The sequence below is a fragment of the Lampetra fluviatilis genome, chromosome 1 (assembly GCF_964198595.1).
Source record: "Lampetra fluviatilis chromosome 1, kcLamFluv1.1, whole genome shotgun sequence".
NCBI classification, from domain to species: Eukaryota; Metazoa; Chordata; class Hyperoartia; order Petromyzontiformes; family Petromyzontidae; genus Lampetra; species Lampetra fluviatilis.
Genome location: NC_136275.1, coordinates 8,410,846 through 8,429,511, shown reverse-complemented (window position 1 = coordinate 8,429,511; position 18,666 = coordinate 8,410,846). Strand labels below are relative to the sequence as shown.

At 43.2% G+C, this 18,666-nt stretch overlaps 1 protein-coding gene across 1 annotated transcript; it reads left to right on the top strand.

Annotated features, from left to right (window-relative positions):
* Positions 1-280: 280 nt before the first annotated feature.
* LOC144931443 (spastin-like) lies at positions 281-15,616 on the top strand. The gene is made up of 16 exons (XM_078855275.1): positions 281-471; positions 1,630-1,713; positions 1,826-1,915; positions 2,379-2,518; positions 3,688-3,809; positions 4,195-4,288; positions 4,884-4,958; positions 5,543-5,614; positions 6,806-6,881; positions 7,885-7,976; positions 8,406-8,485; positions 9,230-9,272; positions 10,005-10,084; positions 11,358-11,428; positions 13,543-13,583; positions 14,761-15,616. Exons 1-16 carry the CDS (start codon positions 390-392, stop codon positions 14,878-14,880), a joined length of 1,362 nt encoding a protein of 453 aa, XP_078711401.1. The 5' UTR covers positions 281-389; the 3' UTR covers positions 14,881-15,616.
* Positions 15,617-18,666: the final 3,050 nt, after the last annotated feature.

Sequence of the window (18,666 nt, the reverse complement as noted above, 5' to 3'; positions counted from 1 at the left end):
GTCGGTGTGATTTACCGCGGACCCTGGTGCGATGTTGTCACACTGGGTGAGTGAGTCGGTGTGATTGACCGCGGACCCTGGTGCGATGTTGTCACACTGGGTGAGCGAGTCGGAGTGATTTACCGCGGACCCTGGTACGATGTTGTCACACTGGGTGAATGAGTGGGTGTGATTGACCGCGGACCCTGGTGCGATGTTGTCACACTGGGTGAGCGAGTCGGTGTGATTTACCGCGGACCCTGGTGCGATGTCACACTGGGTGAGCGAGTCGGTGTGATTTACCGCGGACCCTGGTGCGATGTTGTCACACTGGGTGAGCGAGTCGGTGTGATTTACCGCGGACCCTGGTGCGATGTTGTCACACTGGGTGAGTCTCCGCCACTGCCGCCATGGAGGACCCCGTGAAGGAGTCCCACCGCATCGCTTTCGCCTGCCTCACCGCAGCGCTCCACGAGGATGAAAACCCGAGCGGTGATCACAGACCTCCCCCCCCCTCTCTCTGTCGCTGCCCCCCCTCTCTCTGTCCGTGTCAATTCTGCGCTGCGATCAGAGAGGCCTGGCGGAGCGGCGGCTTTTGAGAGCAGTTGATGATTGTGGCTCAAAGTTTGCAGGACGTGGAACTGAAAAGGTCTTCGATAAGGAGAGATGGAGCCGCGAATCGATTTTGTCGTCTTGAGTGTAAAGTCTGAAGGTGTCACGTCAGAGCAGTGTTGTGGAGAATATCTGTACTGTAAGCTCGTGGTTTAAAAGCCTTCAGATATGATAAGTAGACACGCAGAAATAAAGACTCTTGTTGAAGAAATAACAAAATGGTTTTTCAAAAACCGTTTTAAATATAAATGATGAGTAGCCGTGGGTGAGCCACGACAGCAAGCACAACATTGCAACATTTACCGTCAGATGGGCAGGACAAATTAACCACTTACGATGGAGATGCGTTACGACGACCCCCATCATCGTAAGTGGAAAATATCGTAAGTCGAAGATGGCCTATAGCCTGCCCAGCAGTCTAATAGAATGGTGATAATTTAGCAAAATAGAGCAATTTACAGTACCGTACTGTATAAACTATATACTGTATGTATTACAATACTGTATTGCACAGTAAAATGTAAAGTAAAAAACAAGGTAAATTCTTAGCCTGCCGATATGAACTGCAATTTAATCGAATGTTTTTTCAGGAAACAATCCTATCTGCTATAAAAACGTTTAACATGCATTGAACGTATCGTATTGTGGTAACCTTAAAATGAAATCGCTAAAGCTACGTATCATACATGCATTGAACGTATCGTTACGTATATTGTACTGTAGTCACCAAGATTCTGTCCGTCGTCTGCATACTTGAACGATGTTAGGTTGTTGATGGCAATGTTGTCGTATCGCCATCGTAAGATCGAAATATCGTAAGTCGGACCATCGTAACTTGGGGACTGCCTGTACTTTTAGCACATGTACAGTAACACTATCCAGAGCTTAAACCTCTCATCTGTGGAAGCCTGAGTCGGTAGATGTAGCCACGCTGTGCAATCAAAATAGTTCGTGGTAAGATAGAGACCCTTGAAGAATATCAGGCCTCTTCCATGACTGATGGGTCATTGTGATATGTGACTTGTCTGTGCTGTACAGGAGACAAAAATATGGCGATCAAATGGTACAAGAAAGGGATTCTGGAGCTGGAGAAAGGCATCGGCGTCTCCATCACATGGCAAGGTAGCCGACTCAGACGAGCACGTGAGAATATTTCCCGCGTTGGAATGTTTTGTATCATTTCTCAACGTGTAGAACGATTTGGTGTCTTTGTTTTTCTTTCTTTTCATGCCAGGGGAGAAGGCCGAGCGATCTCGGAGCCTGCAGGAAAAGATGAGAAGAAACCTGGAAATGGCCCGAGAGAGGCTCGGCTTGCTGGGTTGCGGTCAGCGACATCGCATCGTGGCAGCAGTCACCATTCATGTTGTGTCGAGAGTTGTGCCTCGCCGTGCCTCACCCCCGTTCGTGTGTGTCACCAGCGCTGCTAGCTGCTGCTGCTGCTGCTCGTGGCCACATAAAATAGATGTCAACCCATACGGTTTATGCTCCGTATTCTTGTACAGGGAGATTGAGTTTTCAGCTCCATGCGGGGTATACATCCCGTTTCAATACGTGCAAAAAAAACATGTTTATTTGTTTGTGTTTCTTCCTTGTGATGGGACTTTTATAGGATGAACGTTGAGATTTATAAGGGTCACCGGGGTGACCAATTAGGTCTGAGTTGGTCAGTAATAAGGTAGGGGGCACTCATAAGGGGTTGACAGGTATGACAATATGTTCTATTTTTCTCTGATATCCCATGCGGAATGGGGCAAGCTGTATTTTCATGAAATGTGCTGTAATTTCAGAACAGAGTGTTCCGAGATCAAACGCTGGCCACAAAGGTGGCCCCGTGCCCAGCACCTCGACTCAGAGTAAACCCCGGCCTCAAACCAAGAGCACTTTAGCAGCAAGGCCCTCGTCCCACCGCGCCGTGGCGACTAACAGAGTGAGAATGGCCCTTTGTGTTCATGTTCACAATGACCATTTGTTCATATGTCCGGGAAAGGTGAACTTGAACATATTTATTTTCTGCAGGGTCCTGCTGAAAAATGTTTAGCCAGTTTGATTGTAAATTTGTATGAGTGTGGGGGGAAACCAGAGTTCCTAAAAAAAACACATACAAGAGAACACATGCAGTTAACTCCACATGGATAGATCACATACATACCTGCTTGTCACACTACCTCTTACTGGAAGCTCAGTGCCTTGCACATTGATGTCTCGTGCATATGATATTTGTGTGATCTACAAATTAAAAAAATAGTCTTTGGATGTGTCTAGTTGTAAACTTAGACTAATATTAGAATTATTTTCTTTGGGTCTTTCGGTAAAGCCACGTAGATAGAAAAATAATAAAAAATCACGACGTTTCGATCGCAACACAAGCAATCGTCATCAGGTGAAATATATAGTGGGAGAGCTGCTGAGGCAGGAAAACATAATAAGTCAAGATTATAATTATTTCTCTATGATGTGGTATATGGTTCAGTCTTTCTCCCGAAGGGCAACCTTTTGTGAATGTACAATTCTCAACCTCCTTTTGATGCTTTCATGCTCCCATTGCTTGCCATGATGAATCTTAACATTAGTTTTCGGCATTTTATGTCGGTATCTTGAAAAATTATATTATATACCAGGAATCAAGCAGTGTTTCATATAAAAAAAAATGTTAACGCTAAAACGTCTGTGATTGATTTCATTCAAAGTCTGTTTGCCTTATTGACGACCCTGCCGTGGCTCCCCTCCAGGCATCGCTCACATCGCCGTTGCTCTCATCTGTTACCAGCCTTTGCCTCTTCTGTTGCCTGTGTTCTTCTGACGTCTCTCACGTTATTCCACCTATCAACTGGTCCACTCATGTTACAAGCCAATTCATCTCCCTACACTTTCACATCATGTTAGATGTGACATGCATCATGCTCTTCTGCCTTTGCACCTGATTACAACTTGTAATTTTTACTACTTCGATCTGCGCTGTTTGTGGAGATTGGGTGTTTGTGTTAGGTCTGGAGCTTCCAATAGGCATCTTTCGTTTAAAATATATTTATGTGCATTTCAATGAATTATGGGAAGCAATGGTAGACAACTTAACGCGCTCTTCTCCTTTCTATCCAGACGACGGTGCCCAGGCAGCAGCCAGTGGCACAGCCCACAGCCCCATCAGTGCTCAAGAAACTGAAGGCTCTCAACGTGGACAACACCATGGCCCAGCTCATCGTCAATGAGATTGTTGACAGGTATGGGATCACATTATTATACCACTCAACTCAATTGTTATCGTTTAACCTCTCGAGGAAGCCGGATATAAAAGTGAGCTAGAAAAGCTGCCTAAAAAAATTATTATTTTCTAATAAACTAAAGAAAAACTCTTGACTGGAACACTGCAATGCAACTTTAGTAATTGGTTCATTCCATTCTGCTGGACATTTCACTATTATCATTATAACTGTCCACCTATGCATAGAAAGGATTAAATACAGAATGTGCAAAGAGCATTGAGGGGATTCATAAGTTACATTGTAGTTCTCACATATGAACAAGTACACACATTCTCCTAAATGTACTTCTTTTCTTCAAACATCCTGGCTTCCCAATGTTCCTGATTGAATCAATCTTTTTCAGGAGTCCGCAAGTCAAGTGGGATGATATTGCAGGACAGAAAGTAGCCAAGCAAACCCTGCAAGAAATAGTAATTTTGCCTTCCCTCAGGCCAGAGGTACTGCACATAAACTTATCTTGTTCATTTGTGTCGAACCTATGCATCAGGAGAAGTTGTATCCTGTCACTTGAACTTAAATGTATACAACCTAAACAAACTATTGGGTGCTGTTTTACTTGAGGATTTAAAGCCATGTTCATACACAGCAATATCACCACTGCCCCATGTAAGTAAAATAAGTACGATTTCGCTTCTCAAGTCCCAGCAGCTGGCCAAGTTAAGATGTCAAACTCCCCTGCAAGCGCTGTGCCCCACGTACTTTAACACCGCACGCCTTCGAGCTACTCCTTCACATCGGAATGCCATGAGTTCCATTCCTGGTTGGGAATCGACTCGGCTCATCATGCCTCCCAGGTCAATACAATAATTATTTTGCGGCTAATTAAGAGGGGGTTTTCTAGGTAAGCTACATTCAATGTTTAATAATTGATTGGAGAATGCATTTGATAATTATCAAAGTGCGTGGTATAAATACTTAGTGGCTGATGAAACAAATACTTGTGGTTTATAAGTCAATCATGTGCCACAGCGCCACCTAGCGAGAAGCAACTTTACATAAGGGTCTGCAATAAAAGTGTTTTTTTTTGTAAAGCTCTTTACAGGTCTGCGCTCACCTGCCCGTGGATTGCTGCTGTTTGGCCCTCCAGGAAACGGGAAGACCTTACTGGTATGCGTTGTTGTGTGTGCTAATGATTAGCTTAAGTTAGAATGCCATGACTGTAATATAAAACAGTTTTGTTAATGTAAAGAAAAAATATGCAGGCATTGGGTCCCTTCTTGGTAAACGCACAGTGCCGCTGTTTCTTTCAGGCTAGGTTAATGTACATTGTTGCAATGGCTGAAAGTAATCTCAAATGTTGGCATCGTAAAAGATTTCGATTTAAAGCTTTCGTGACTGCAGGGATTCATCTTCTTGGTTCTTTCGGTAAAGTCACGTAGAAGGGAAGTAATAAAATAATAAAAATAAAACATAAAATAATTATCACGACGTTTCGGCCACAACCTGAGGATGGCTGCTTGCGTTGTGGCCGAATCGTCGTGAGAATTATTTTATTAGGTTTTATTTTTATTATTTTATTACTTCCCTTCTATGTGATTTTCCCCAAAGAACCAAGAAGATCGTAAAAGATGACTAAAATAAAATAAAACGTTAAGCGTGTGCTCAGTTCTTCGCACCATGATCTAAATCAAGAGTGCCGCTACTGCTTACTTTTTGGCTATATATTGAGATTTGTTCATCTTTTTTTTTAGGCAAAAGCTGTAGCAACTGAGTGCAGTGCAACTTTTTTCAACATCAGCGCTTCCAGCATGATGTCAAAATACGTGAGTACCAAGACAAGCAGGTGCAATGTGGTAGTGAGGAGTGGGGGGACAGTTTGCATATGGATAGGAGTATATGGGGTGGGGGAGTGTTGTAGGGGGGTGTGGAGTTTGTGGGCAGGGTAGAGGAGGGGAGTGAAGAGGGTGGGGTGGATGCAGAGTAGATGGTAGAGTGCCAGAACCAACATGGTTTTTCTGTGATGTTATTGGCTATCCCTACTTATTTTTTGGGTCTTTCGGTAAAGTCACGTAGATAGGTTGAAAGAAAATAACGAAAAATAACAAAAAACTATGACGTTTCGATCGCAACACAAGCTATCGTCATCAGAAGAAAAAACACAGGAAAGCTGCTGAGGCAGACTGTTTTAAAGGTTTAAAATGGGTGTAGCCCAAGGGTCATAAACGAAGTGAACGGGGCTAGTGATGTTAATGTGCGAAATTAGCATGTTAATGTTAGATCGGAGAGCTGCATCCGAGAAGGCGCGGCGGTGGCTATGTTAATGTGAGAGATTAGCATGTTAATGTCAGACCTGTTAATGTAAGATCAGAGCCAAAAATAACTTAACATCGGAAGGTAGGGTGGAAACCTCACAGGCAGTTATGATTTAAACTGGTTGATAACGTCCTTCCAATGATTTCTCAGTTTGTACCCATCTTCTCGGTTGAAATTGTGTCTGTGCCTATCCCTACTTGTCAGAGAAAATAGCCAGAGTTCTAAATGAGAGAAGTGCACTCGTGTAAAGCATATCAAAGTCAGTACCTCAAATCACATGTTTTATGTTATCTTTGTCTAACTCTGAGTAAGTAAGAATGTGGTATTTGTAATTCATAATCTTGTTCTCTGGGCTTTATAAACATCATTTCAGATCGGATCAGGGTTGTCAATTTTCAAGGATGATATTTCTAATTTCGCCCGACTATTTGTGTCCACAATTTAAGTGGGCAACACAATTGCGTCCCATTACAATAGTACTCAAGAATTAGTACCTCACTACTGAGTGGAGCTTCAGATGTGTGATGACCAGAACAGCCTGAGCCTCTTGCATATACGTGTTTATACAAGTTCAAAAATGAACATAATTTCCAATACACATTGATGTTTGAGTAGAGTTGGTAAATCCTTCTGGTGTGCTTTGGCTATAGGATGTAGTTGTTATGTTATTGTTAAAAGGTATGACCGTGTTTGTGGTGCAGGTTGGAGAGGGGGAGAAGCTGATGCGTGCCCTGTTCGCTGTGGCAAGGGAGATGCAGCCATCCATTATCTTCATAGGTACTCATTCAGTCCCTTAAGTTAATGCTGTGAATTGTCTTGAGCCACTTGTAAACATTTGAATTCAATACAGCTGGCAAGGTCAAGAGGTGATCGCAGCCAATAACATTGATGCTTCCTTCTCAAGATTATGTCGTTGTGGATTCTGGTCTCCAAGATCTACTTATACACTGCCACCATTAGACTCAAGGTCACCGACTTTGGTTTCTGACCTCTGGCTGCCACTGGAAAGCCGAGCTCAGTAATCTGCCTTCATCCTGCCCCACCTGCCCAACCGATGACAACCTGTTCCTAAAAGTAGACTTTTTTTGACATTTTTTTTTTCAAAACTCACGTTTATTATTATTGCGATCTTATGTCAAACTCGGCATCAATCTGGAGAGGAGTTATCCTTGTAACCACTTTGTTCGCTTATAATGCAACCAGGACAAAAATAGCTGCATACCTCTGCTTGTGTTCTGGGTAATTGTATACAAACTGTTAAACAAGCCACTATATTTCGATTTAAAGCTTTCGTGACTGCAGGGATTCATCTTCTTGGTTTTTTCGGTAACCCAGCTTATATGTAAGTTCCTAGCTTGAAGTGTCTCATTCTTCACCTGAGGACGGCTGCTTGCGTTGTGGCCGAAACGTCGTGAGAATTGTTTCATTTTATTATGTTTTATTTTTATTATTTTATTACTTCCCTTCTACGTGACTTTACCGAAAAAACCAAGAAGATGAAGCCACTATATTGTGAGCCTAAACACTGCAATGGTTGTGTGCACACTGACTTTTAATGCTCAATTTTAAAAAATCCACTTATATCAATCAAAGACACAAGTAGGATACGGTGGCTTTGCCACAGTGTCTTGCAGTCTGAATTATACCATAGCAAACATAATTCGCTTTGACAGTTCTATGTTGTTATCATGATCGAGATGTCGACGAAGAAAAAGTGAACATAGCCTTTCATTGTACAGGGCTGAGGAGCAAACAAGTGTGATTGATTTATCTGTTGCAGATGAGATTGACAGTTTGCTGTGTGAAAGGAAGGAGGGAGAGCATGACACAAGCCGGCGAATGAAGACAGAATTTCTCATGCAGTTCGATGGAGTACGTTTACTCCACTGCACTGTAATGCACTGTGCTGTTTATTTAATTATGGGATGCACAATGAGGACTCATTAAGTGCTGCGATCCTCTTTACTGACCGATGTGGTTATCTGGAACTTGCAAGCACTGTGGAGCGAACATCAATGAGAACGCTATTTGTACATATTCAAGCCAAAGCCTATACATTCTAAAACTAGCCTTTGGCAGTGCTCATTCATAGGCAGCCCTCAGTCATTCGTGAGAATTCCACTCCTCTGGCAAGTGCCACTCTCCACATATATAATCCCACTTCTGACTTTCTGTCAATTGGTACTAATTTTATTGACCCCCGAAGGATTGATGGGCCATATTTACCCTGGACCAGCACATGGTGCAGTAGAAAGGAACCGGTTGAATGTGGATGTTAATTTGTGAATGTCGTACATGCAGGTTAAAAGCGAAGCAGAGGACAGAGTGCTGGTAATGGGAGCAACAAACAGGCCCCAAGAACTGGATGAAGCCGTTCTCCGGTAAACACATTTTAATTAAACACATTCCTGTGGAGGGAGCTGGTAGGAACGTTGGGTTGCTCAGTCAGTGGCCAGGGTCAACGGCGGCGTGGTGTATTCCGCAAATATGGCCGATTGTGAGGGCGGGCACAAGCCGGCGTGAGTAGGTTAAACGTTGAGTTTTATAAGGGCACCACGGGGTGACCAGCCCCTCCCCACCCAGCCCCACCCTCCCCCCACCCAGCCCCACCCTCCCCACCCAGCCCCTCCCCATCCTCCCCACCCAGCCCCTCCCCACCCTCCCCTCCCCACCCAGCCCCACCCTCCCCACCCAGCCCCTCCCCACCCAGCCCCTCCCTCCCCACCCAGCCCCTCCCTGCACGACGGACGGACACAATAATCCCCTGTGGGCTGGTGTAACCAGGAGGTTCCTACCAGCATAATTCATCTTTGTTTTGTGTCTCACTCCCATTGGTATTGGGTATACCAAAATGTAACGTGTATTAAATGTGTGTTCTAGAATTGAGCACACGTGGAAGAATATTGTTCCTGAAAAGATATTGTTCTCATTATTTAAAATCAGTCCTGATAATTCAACTGTAATTACCCAAGCCGTCTTTTATGCCGGTAACTTCGATCGCTGTCGTAATTTTGCTCAATGCTCTTTCAAGGTTTGTGCACCAGAAATAACAGCTTGCGTCAATGAATATTCAAATATTGTTAGCCGTCGGCATGAAAGCAATGGCACTGGTGTGTGTTTTCCAGACGATTTCCGAAGAGAATATATGTCGACATGCCCGACGAAGCCGTAAGTCTTGCCCATATACAGTCGGAGTTTAAAAACACATTGGCGCTCATTTCCCTTGGCAGCCTGAGGTCATTGGTGGATCTTTAACACACTCATGGTGAAGGCCGCCACTTCCTTCATTGGATGATTGCGCTTGATTTAATCGACCTTTGAGATGATAGTGTCAATCTCTGACCAGGATTTTAACCCCAAATCCTCTTGATTGTCCATAATAGAGTTGTTTTGAGTTAGATCGCGTAAATATATAAATGTGTCGTTAAAACCTGTGTAAATGTCAGGTTTTTGGCATACATTTTTTTTGTATCACTCAGACAGACTTCTGCATCAGACATACATCGCCAAGCTGTACAGCTAATCTCTTGTAAATTTCAGCTGGTTTGACATTTTATTTCACCAGAAACTTGAGTCTGCAAGGATGTGCCACAAGACATGACACACTGTTAGCGTCCAGATTGAAAATACCCAGACTGCTTTGCACAGCTGCGATGCCAATACCTATGCACACATTTTCAGCTGATCTTTCATTCGTTTACAACTATCTAGACCAGGTTAACCTCGACACCTTCAAAATGTATATGAACAGGAGTTTAACAATTGAACGAAGGAAATCGTAAACGTAACACGTGTTATCAACATGGAGGTTAAAGCACAGCCATGAACTAAGCTGAGGCAGAAGGGACTGTGGAAATTGGAGCCTGAGCTCCTATAATAATACTCTGTTTTATTTTACAGGCAAGAAAACAGATTCTTAACCATCTTTTATCCAAGCATGGCAGTCCACTGTCAGAAAAAGAACTTGCGGTACTTGCCAGGTAAGATTATATCCGAAGGTTGTCTGCATTTCCTCATTCTCTTGTCATTTAACTTATCCGAATCCATTCCTTCATGATAATGTCGACTGTGTTGTAATGTTGTACCCTGCCAGGCATTTCCACCTCCTTTACTGCCTTTGTTCTGAGATGCCACAAATGGCAGGGAATTCTTGTTTTCTTGGTGTAACATCTGTAATATGAATCGTATGGCTGATGTCTATGTAATACGTTGCAATGCCAGTTTTGGGTCATGCCTGCCAGCTGATATGAATGATGAGTCATTCTTCGTGATATACTACTTAAAATCATCAACACAAATGCAACTCTATCTGTAGCTCCCACCAAGTACATAAAGAGAGCAACACTTAATAAAACATCCAAAATCTACTGTAACTGATATCGATATGGGCCATAGTTGCTTGAGCTCTTCGATTATATTATAGATGTATTAATTGTTTTTGAACAAATTCTTAAAAGCATGTCAAATAACAAGATTCAAACGTACAATTACTGTGTTTTTATAACATCTCGTATGGTTTCCCGATGGTGCTGAACAGGAGATTCCATTGTCTTAAGTTGCATATCAAAACGTATAATTTGGACTCAATGCTATGCTCGAGGAAAAGAGAGAAACATGTGACTTGTGCGATAACAAGATCAAAGTCATGCGAAGTAGAGAAAGGTCGGGGCAGGTTAGAACAATGGCAGGGTACGTGTTATCCCCCTAATTATATAAACTTTTGATCACGTGGCCAAAAACAACGGTCACTCTTAGTCTGCTTGCACAAGAGAGCCTGCATACATAGATCTGTGCCTGTTACTGTAGAAGATACAAATTTAAGCATGTCCTTTTGTATGTAGCGCATAGCTTAGCTGGGTAGATGAGTTGAGATTCAACATTTGCGGGGTTTAGGAGAAACCTCAGCATGGCCACGTAATACATATACAATGTATTGATTGTAATACTACCACTGTCCAACTTCATAGACAATGTTATGACCCGACTCAATTCAAAAAGGCTTTGACTCTCTTCTGCTCACCGGACTATAGTTCTCCTGTTGCTGCCACTTGGCATGACAGGCCTAGGCCCTCTGCTTAATGGCTGTTGATTGTGGTGAAGCTGTGTCCTTGTGATGTGATGGTGGTCGTTAACTGTAATTGAAACTCAATCATGACTCAACTTTTTAATTGTATGTTCAGTTCAGGGACCATAAATACTGGCGATGTTTAAAATGGTTTCCATCCTTAGTAATATTTTGTATCAATATTTCAGGACAACCACTGGTTACTCGGCAAGTGATCTGACTGCACTGGCAAAAGATGCTGCACTCGGGCCTATCAGAGGTGAGTGAAACTTCACCTGTGTGACCAAGCAGTCACTCATCACTCAGTGTTATACTGGTAGGAACCGCCTGGTTACACCAGCCCACAGGGGATTATTCTGTCCATCCATCGTGCATCCACAAATGGGAGGGGTGGGGCTGGGTGGAGAGGGGCTGGGTGGGGAGGGGAGGGTGGGGCTGGGTGGAAGGGGTGGGGCTGGGTGGGGAGGGGCTGGTCACCCCGTGGTGCCCTTATAAAATTCAACGTTTAACCTACTCACGCCGGCTTGTGCCCGCCCTCATAGTCGGGCATATTTGCGGAATGCACCACGCCGCCGTTGACCCTGGCCATTGACCGAGCAACCCAACGTTCCTACCAGCTCCCTCCGCAGGAATGTGTTAACACAACCTGAATGAGCTATCACTCATAGTGTTGTTTGTTTTTGCAGTTTTATTTCTGATCTTTTTATTGCTATTACATTGTCCTTTTTTTCTGCGCTGATGTATTTTGGAATGTGCATGTTCACACTCCTGGTATCCCTTACAAAAGAGTTATATTATTTCGGTGATTTGTCACCTGTTTATAAATAATGTACAAGTACGTGTATACAGTATGTGTGGGTTCTACTTGCTCCGCGAAGGAAAAGCAAAGTAACTTTGAATAAAATCGTGATTGCGAATTGTATTAGTTGAATTTTGAAGGTTAATCATTACAATTGTAACACTTTTAAGTGGGAATGTGCAATTTATATTAGAATAATGTGCAATATTTGCTTTATATTGCAAACATGCAACATACATTATACAATACATTTTGTAAATGAGAATAGGACATGCATATGCCACTGATAATTGCAGGATAATAAAGTCAAGGTGTCCACATGCTCAGTTGGGTAGTGCTCATCTGGGTTGGTGGTCCAGAGCCAGCAGCGGAAATTCCACAGTCCTATTCCAGGGACATGCTGTTCGTAGAGCAGCCACTGTTAACTCCCCACAACGTGTTCATTATTTTAATGGGGGGGGTTGTTTGACTATACTTCACCACGCTGTTCAGTGTAGGTTGGTGAAAGGAGATTAACTCAGCACTGATGTTAGCCGTGGCCGGAAATCGAACTCCGATCGCCAGATTTACAGCGCAGTGTGCTAACCACTGCGCCACTGTTCCCTCCCCCTATAGTTATGAACTGTATGTGGCTACTTTATAGGCAGCGCAGGGCAATGCAGCAAATTCCTTTGTTGCACTGCACTATGCTGCCATGTCTATGGTCCCCATCTTTACCAACTGGCATTGACCAGTGTGGTAAGGTGTACTCAAATAACCCTTCTGTCCCACACGGCGTGGAAGGGCCCTCATCCAGTCGTGAGTGGCTTGATTAAAGGGCTGTACCAGTACGTGATGATAATGGGATGACCCCCCCCCCACCAACTAGGATTTCAGCTCAGCCTCAAACTATAACAGGTGTTCTGACACAAAGCCAGATATTGTGCATGACATCTGGCTACTTAAATGTTTGTCAATACCCAGGGGCGGTTTCTTCATTAGGGCGATTGGGCGACGCACCACCAATGTCATTCAATCACAGAGTTTCGCGAGCCGTTACTGTGCCTCTGGATATAGTCCAATCAGCGTCATGCTACGTTCTGTGGAGTACCGCCTCTTTTTGGGCGATTTCACTCCGGCTGAGAATCGCCCCGAGTGGTCCCATAGACTTACATTCAAAGATGTTTTTTTTCGAAGGGCGGGCGCTGCAATGCATTCTCTGGCGCCCGGGAGGGCTCGCACTAACGTGCTTACGTCATCATACGTAAGCACGTTTCATCCAACAATATTATTTGTCGCCACCTAGTGGAATCTTTAATAAAAGAAACTGAGTGGATTGTAATAATAGTGAGTATAGAAACAAACAAGATGTATTGTAAGAGTCACTTTATTTTTCATTAATATTAAAGAAGTGAAGTTGCCTTTACATGCTTAAGCTGTTAATTTATCCATTGCATGGGTGGACCTTATCTTTATCAATCATACAGACATTTGCCCCCCCTGAGAGATTTAGCAGGAGCCGCCATTGTCAATACCTAAGCATTATAATTGTTGCTTTAAATGTAACTGTGGATGCATATTTATTTTCTCTTTAGAACTCAGCATGGAAGAGGTTAAAAACTTGGCTCCAGATGATGTACGTATCTTGTTGATTTATTATTTTACTGAAAGTTTTGCTGCATTTTCATGATTTGTTTTCAAGAGGATCTTTACTTGGAATGTTTGGCCAATGACTACCTTTTGTATGTGGTAGATAAGACACCAGTGTGAAAAGTAACTCCACACATACACGAATATAACCTCAAATTCATAAAACAGAGGTTTGCAACCTGCTTGCTGTACTACCTCCTACAGGGGTCTTATTGAATTGATGCGTTACAGCCATGTTTTCCCACGTTTGTAAAAAGCAAATCAAACCAAATTTTGGTTTCTAAATAAAAAAATTTTTACTGCAAATATTTCCATGAAACTGGGGGCAGACTACCATTGTAAGGATGTCTATACACTTCGTAATGTGTACATCAGTGTGACATCAATATTTTAAAGTCAGTTTATAAGAATGTTCTGACCACCTTTAAAAGTTGCAGTTCAAAATGGTTTGACAAGCATTTGGCAACGCTGAACTTTTGCGTACGTGTTCCAAGTGAAAACGGCAAGGCTTCACTTTGCTGGTTGATTCACTGTAACTCTTTAAAGATCAAGCTTGGCTCAAATTCCACTGCTCCCAAGACACGTGTTGACCTCTACTCCCAGCTAGGGATCACGTCACGTATCTCCACCGTCTCTTCGGGATGCTGGAACACATGAACACATTTCTCAGTCCACCTCATTCACGCAGCTGGAAAATTATAATACTTTCATTTTATAAAGCGTCATTCATGCCAACAGCATCCCACAACTCTGTACATTAATTATATATGAGGACCAAATCCCATATACAGCTACTACCAAGCAAATTAAGAAATGAACAAACAAATACACCAAAAGCACAAACAACAAAAAAGTTATCACAAAAAAGAAATATTATAGGCAGAAGCTGTCGTCAACATTTCAATTCATACAACCCTTAAAATACTTTAAAATCACGTGACTGTACAATTACAAAATGTTAGATTTTGTCGAAATAATATCTGTAAATTTTGTGTGACGTGTGTTTGTTGTAATTTTCTTGTTCCCCTGAACTTGACCAATGTTTTATGACTAAAACTGTTTCCATTGTAGTTTCTTTTACCAAAGTTGACTTTACATTATTTCTTTTATCACATGATCTAGCACGTTTATATAAAAAAAAAACTGCCCTATGTTTGTTTTAGGTCAGAGGAATCCGCGTGTCGGACTTTAAAGAATCTTTGAAGAAAATCAAAGCAAGTGTGAATCCCCAGAACCTCCTTACATATTTGAACTGGAACAAGGAGTTTGGTGACACAGCTTAGGCTGTGTTTATACTCAAAAAAAGCTGGACATGCTTACACATCGAGCATGCATACTTGACAGTGATGTACGTAACATGTTGCTGCTTTGTAAAATAAATAATTAGGAACTGCAATGACAGCGAGTGGTGTATGAACAAAAAGCAAGAAATAATAACATAACAGACACGTATATTGTCGACTCACCTTGCAACCAATGGCCATTCAGAGCAGAGGAAAATGAATAAACATTGAAGGACGACACTTGATAATGTATTTGCCTTGAGAACACCGGGATATCTCTGATGAAAACATGCAATGTGGATACAGATGTCAATGAAAGTACTTATTGATGGGTGTTTGTTTGATGTTTGTTTTATATCAATAAATTATAAAGTTTGGGATCAAGCCTAGAAATCAAATGTAGTTGCCTTTTCTCTCATGAAGGGCCATTTGGCTGAAACAACACAATTTTAAACCCCATGTCAGTAAACTGCTGGACGAATTCTCATAGGGGTTGTTTGGCCATGCTTTGTCATGCTGGTCAATGTAAGTTGGTGAATGGTGGCCCAGGTTTAGTTATCACGCAACCACTGATGTTATCCATGGCAGGGAAGCAATCGCAGGTCGCCGGGTTCATTGCGCAGTGCGCTTAACCACTCATCGTGGCTCATTACCGAAACTGTGATCCTAAGATGTATTTTATAAGTCTGTTAATTACAAAGATTTTTTTTCTATAAAATAAATGATTGTCACGTTACGTTGCTGTTTACTGTTTTATAACGTGTAGGTGTTTTTTATTTTTAACCGTGTGTTGGAGGAGTGGTATCGGGTACATTTGCAATGTAAGCTCCAAGTTTACACCTATCATAATTTACTATGTTGTGGTTCTGCAGTGAACAACATAATTTACTCATTGCATTTGATTGTTTTTGAAATATATTGTATAGTATGGATATTGAGGTTATTAAGCCATTCACTAACCTCTGTGAATTACATTGCCCTACCGCATTTACAATGCCGCTGATAAGAGTGCAATTTTCAGGACTTAGCCCATCGCCTCGCCTCCAAACTACCACCATACATCACATTCATGTACAAGTGCAGTTTTCAACTCCTTTAATTTTAGCAGATTAGAGGCCAATGAAAACAATGAATATGAGTCCAGAATGGATATGGGGAAACAATTCGTAATGTAATTATAAATGAAGAGGACAGACACTGAAGGTTGTCTTGCATTATTCTAAGTTACAGTATAAATAATCAGCAAACGGCCTTTTCGCCTATTAAGTGAAAATACTTCAAAGAATGCATCTCTGATAGCCTGTTTTAATGGAGATGAGGAATCGATTGCAATCGATCATATAAAACATTTCATATTCTTAGGTTTTTTCGGTAAAGTCACGTAGGTAAAACATTAAAATTAATGAAAGTAAAATAAAATAAAAATCACGACGTTTCGGAGGCAACACAAGTCTCCGTCATCAGGTGGGACCGTCACAGCCAGATTTGCTGCATCAAGTGAGGCAATGATTCAAGATGTAATCCCTTACAAGCAAGTTGAGGGGGGAGGAGAGGGGGGTGGAGCTCATCAGAATGTGGTAGCCAATGAATGGAACGTATCGGGAGGGAGGGGGGCGGGGCTCAAAGACGGCACGACGTGCCACGTAGAACGCATCGGGAGGGAGAGGGGGGCCGGCCAAAAGAATGCACGACGTGGTACAAGTCGGCGGCGTGGACGTGGTTGTGCGCAAGCAACTACTGCTGCACACGCCAACGCATTGGACAGAGAGGGGGAGGGGAGGCCAAAAGAGAGTGTGGTGCAAGTGTATGTGGAAATGTGTGTGTACAAGCACCTGTTGATACACATGATAGAAAAGAACGAAAATGCCCATGTTTATACCAGTGCTGGCTGAACAATGAAGAGAGTACTGTTAAACACTGGGGATGTTAACACTCGGTAAAGTAAAGTAAAATAGTGCCTGTCAGATAAGATGGTCCAAAAATGTGTAATTAAATCTTTTTTGCGTGGTTGATAACATCTTTCCAATGATTACTAAGTTTGTACTCATCATCACGGTTGAAATTATGTCTATGTTTGTATATTTGTATGGCTTCGTGTACAAACCTTTGATGGTAGCCAGGAGGTTTGCAGAGAACTTGAGCCCCGCCCCCCTCCCTCCCGATACGTTCCATTCATTGGCTACCACATTCTGATGAGCTCCCCCCCCCCCCCCTCTCAACTTGCTTTTAAGGGATTACATCTTGAATCATTGCCTCACTTGATGCAGCAAATCTGGCTGTGACGGTCCCACCTGATGACGGAGACTTGTGTTGCCTCCGAAACGTCGTGATTTTTATTTTATTTTACTTTCATTAATTTTAATGTTTTACCTATTTGACTTTACCGAAAAAAACCTAAGAATATGAATCCTTGCAGTCACGAAAGCTTCAAATCTAGAAGGAATATAAAACATTGCTTGATGCAGGTAGCAGGAGGACTATGTGACAAGTTTAAATTCCGCTAAAATGCCGCACTACATTCCTTTGAGCTGCTTTGTGTTTTATTGCGTCTGGTCATGGTCAAGGTGAAGATGTGGATTAGTGGAGGTTGCTAAAGCAGTCCTTTGCACTGCACGAAATGTGTACCCGAGCACGAAGTCGTGTATACCATGAAGGCGTCGTGCATGTCCTAAAGGTCATGGGGATGTCTCAACCATACTTCACGCTGATTGGTGAAGAATGGCAGGGAGGGGGGTGAATTTTGTCCGGTTAATCTATCATTCGCATCTGATGTTAGCCGTGGATGGAAATCAAACTCAGGTGGCCGGGTTTGTAGCACAGTCCACCACACTCGATGCCACCCTTCCACCCCTAAGCATTCAATTAACGCTTCCATGTTATCTGCCTCGTCGTGACTGAGAATGGAACGCAATCTCTGATCTCATTCCAATCACATCAGCCCGCGTGGACAGTTTTTTCTTTGAACCCACCCAATTGCTGAGCACAGACCCAAATCGACAAACGGATGGTAACAAACAGCACGATGAGTGTTGCAAGTGCAGTGTTGTAACTGTTCGCACGACGCCGTTTGGAGTGGCCGCTGCCATCGGCAAAGTTGCGAACGTCTCAAACCGAACGACGCAGCCTCTACGGGACGCGTTGTAAGGGGGCGCTATCGCACAGATTCTTAATCCCAGCTCACGCGTGGTGAGATTTGGCGCTTTTTCATTTCGTATGAGTTGCATCATTGGATGCCAACAATCAAACCCGCGTTCAAAAAAAAAATCTATCTCATTGAATTGTGGCCATGAATCGCGACAATCCTAACCCCTCGCAGTTACACGATTCGACAATCTGTATTACTTCTGGACACGAGCCCATCCTCGTCACTCCATCTCATTGGGGGACGTCCTCTTGTGCCGTAATTTCTCTACTGGCTGCCGCTTCATGGTTAGTCTCGACCACCGGCCGTCATACCTTCTACCCCGCACCTCTGATTAGCACGTTTGGCTCCGTACGGTGCGAAATAAGGTCTAGATAGTGACGCCTCCTGCCCGATATCACTTTTTTAAAACAATCCTGCGGAGGGAGCTGGTAGGAACGTTGGGTTGCTCGGTCAATGGCCAAGGTCAACGGCGGCGTGGTGTATTCCGCAAATATGCCCGACTGTGAGGGCGGGCACAAGTCGGCGTGAGTAGGTAAAACGTTGAGTTTTATAAGGGCACCACGGGGTGACCAGCCCCTCCCCACCCAGCCCCACCCTCCCCACCCAGCCCCACCCCTCCCACTCCCCACCCAGCCCCACCC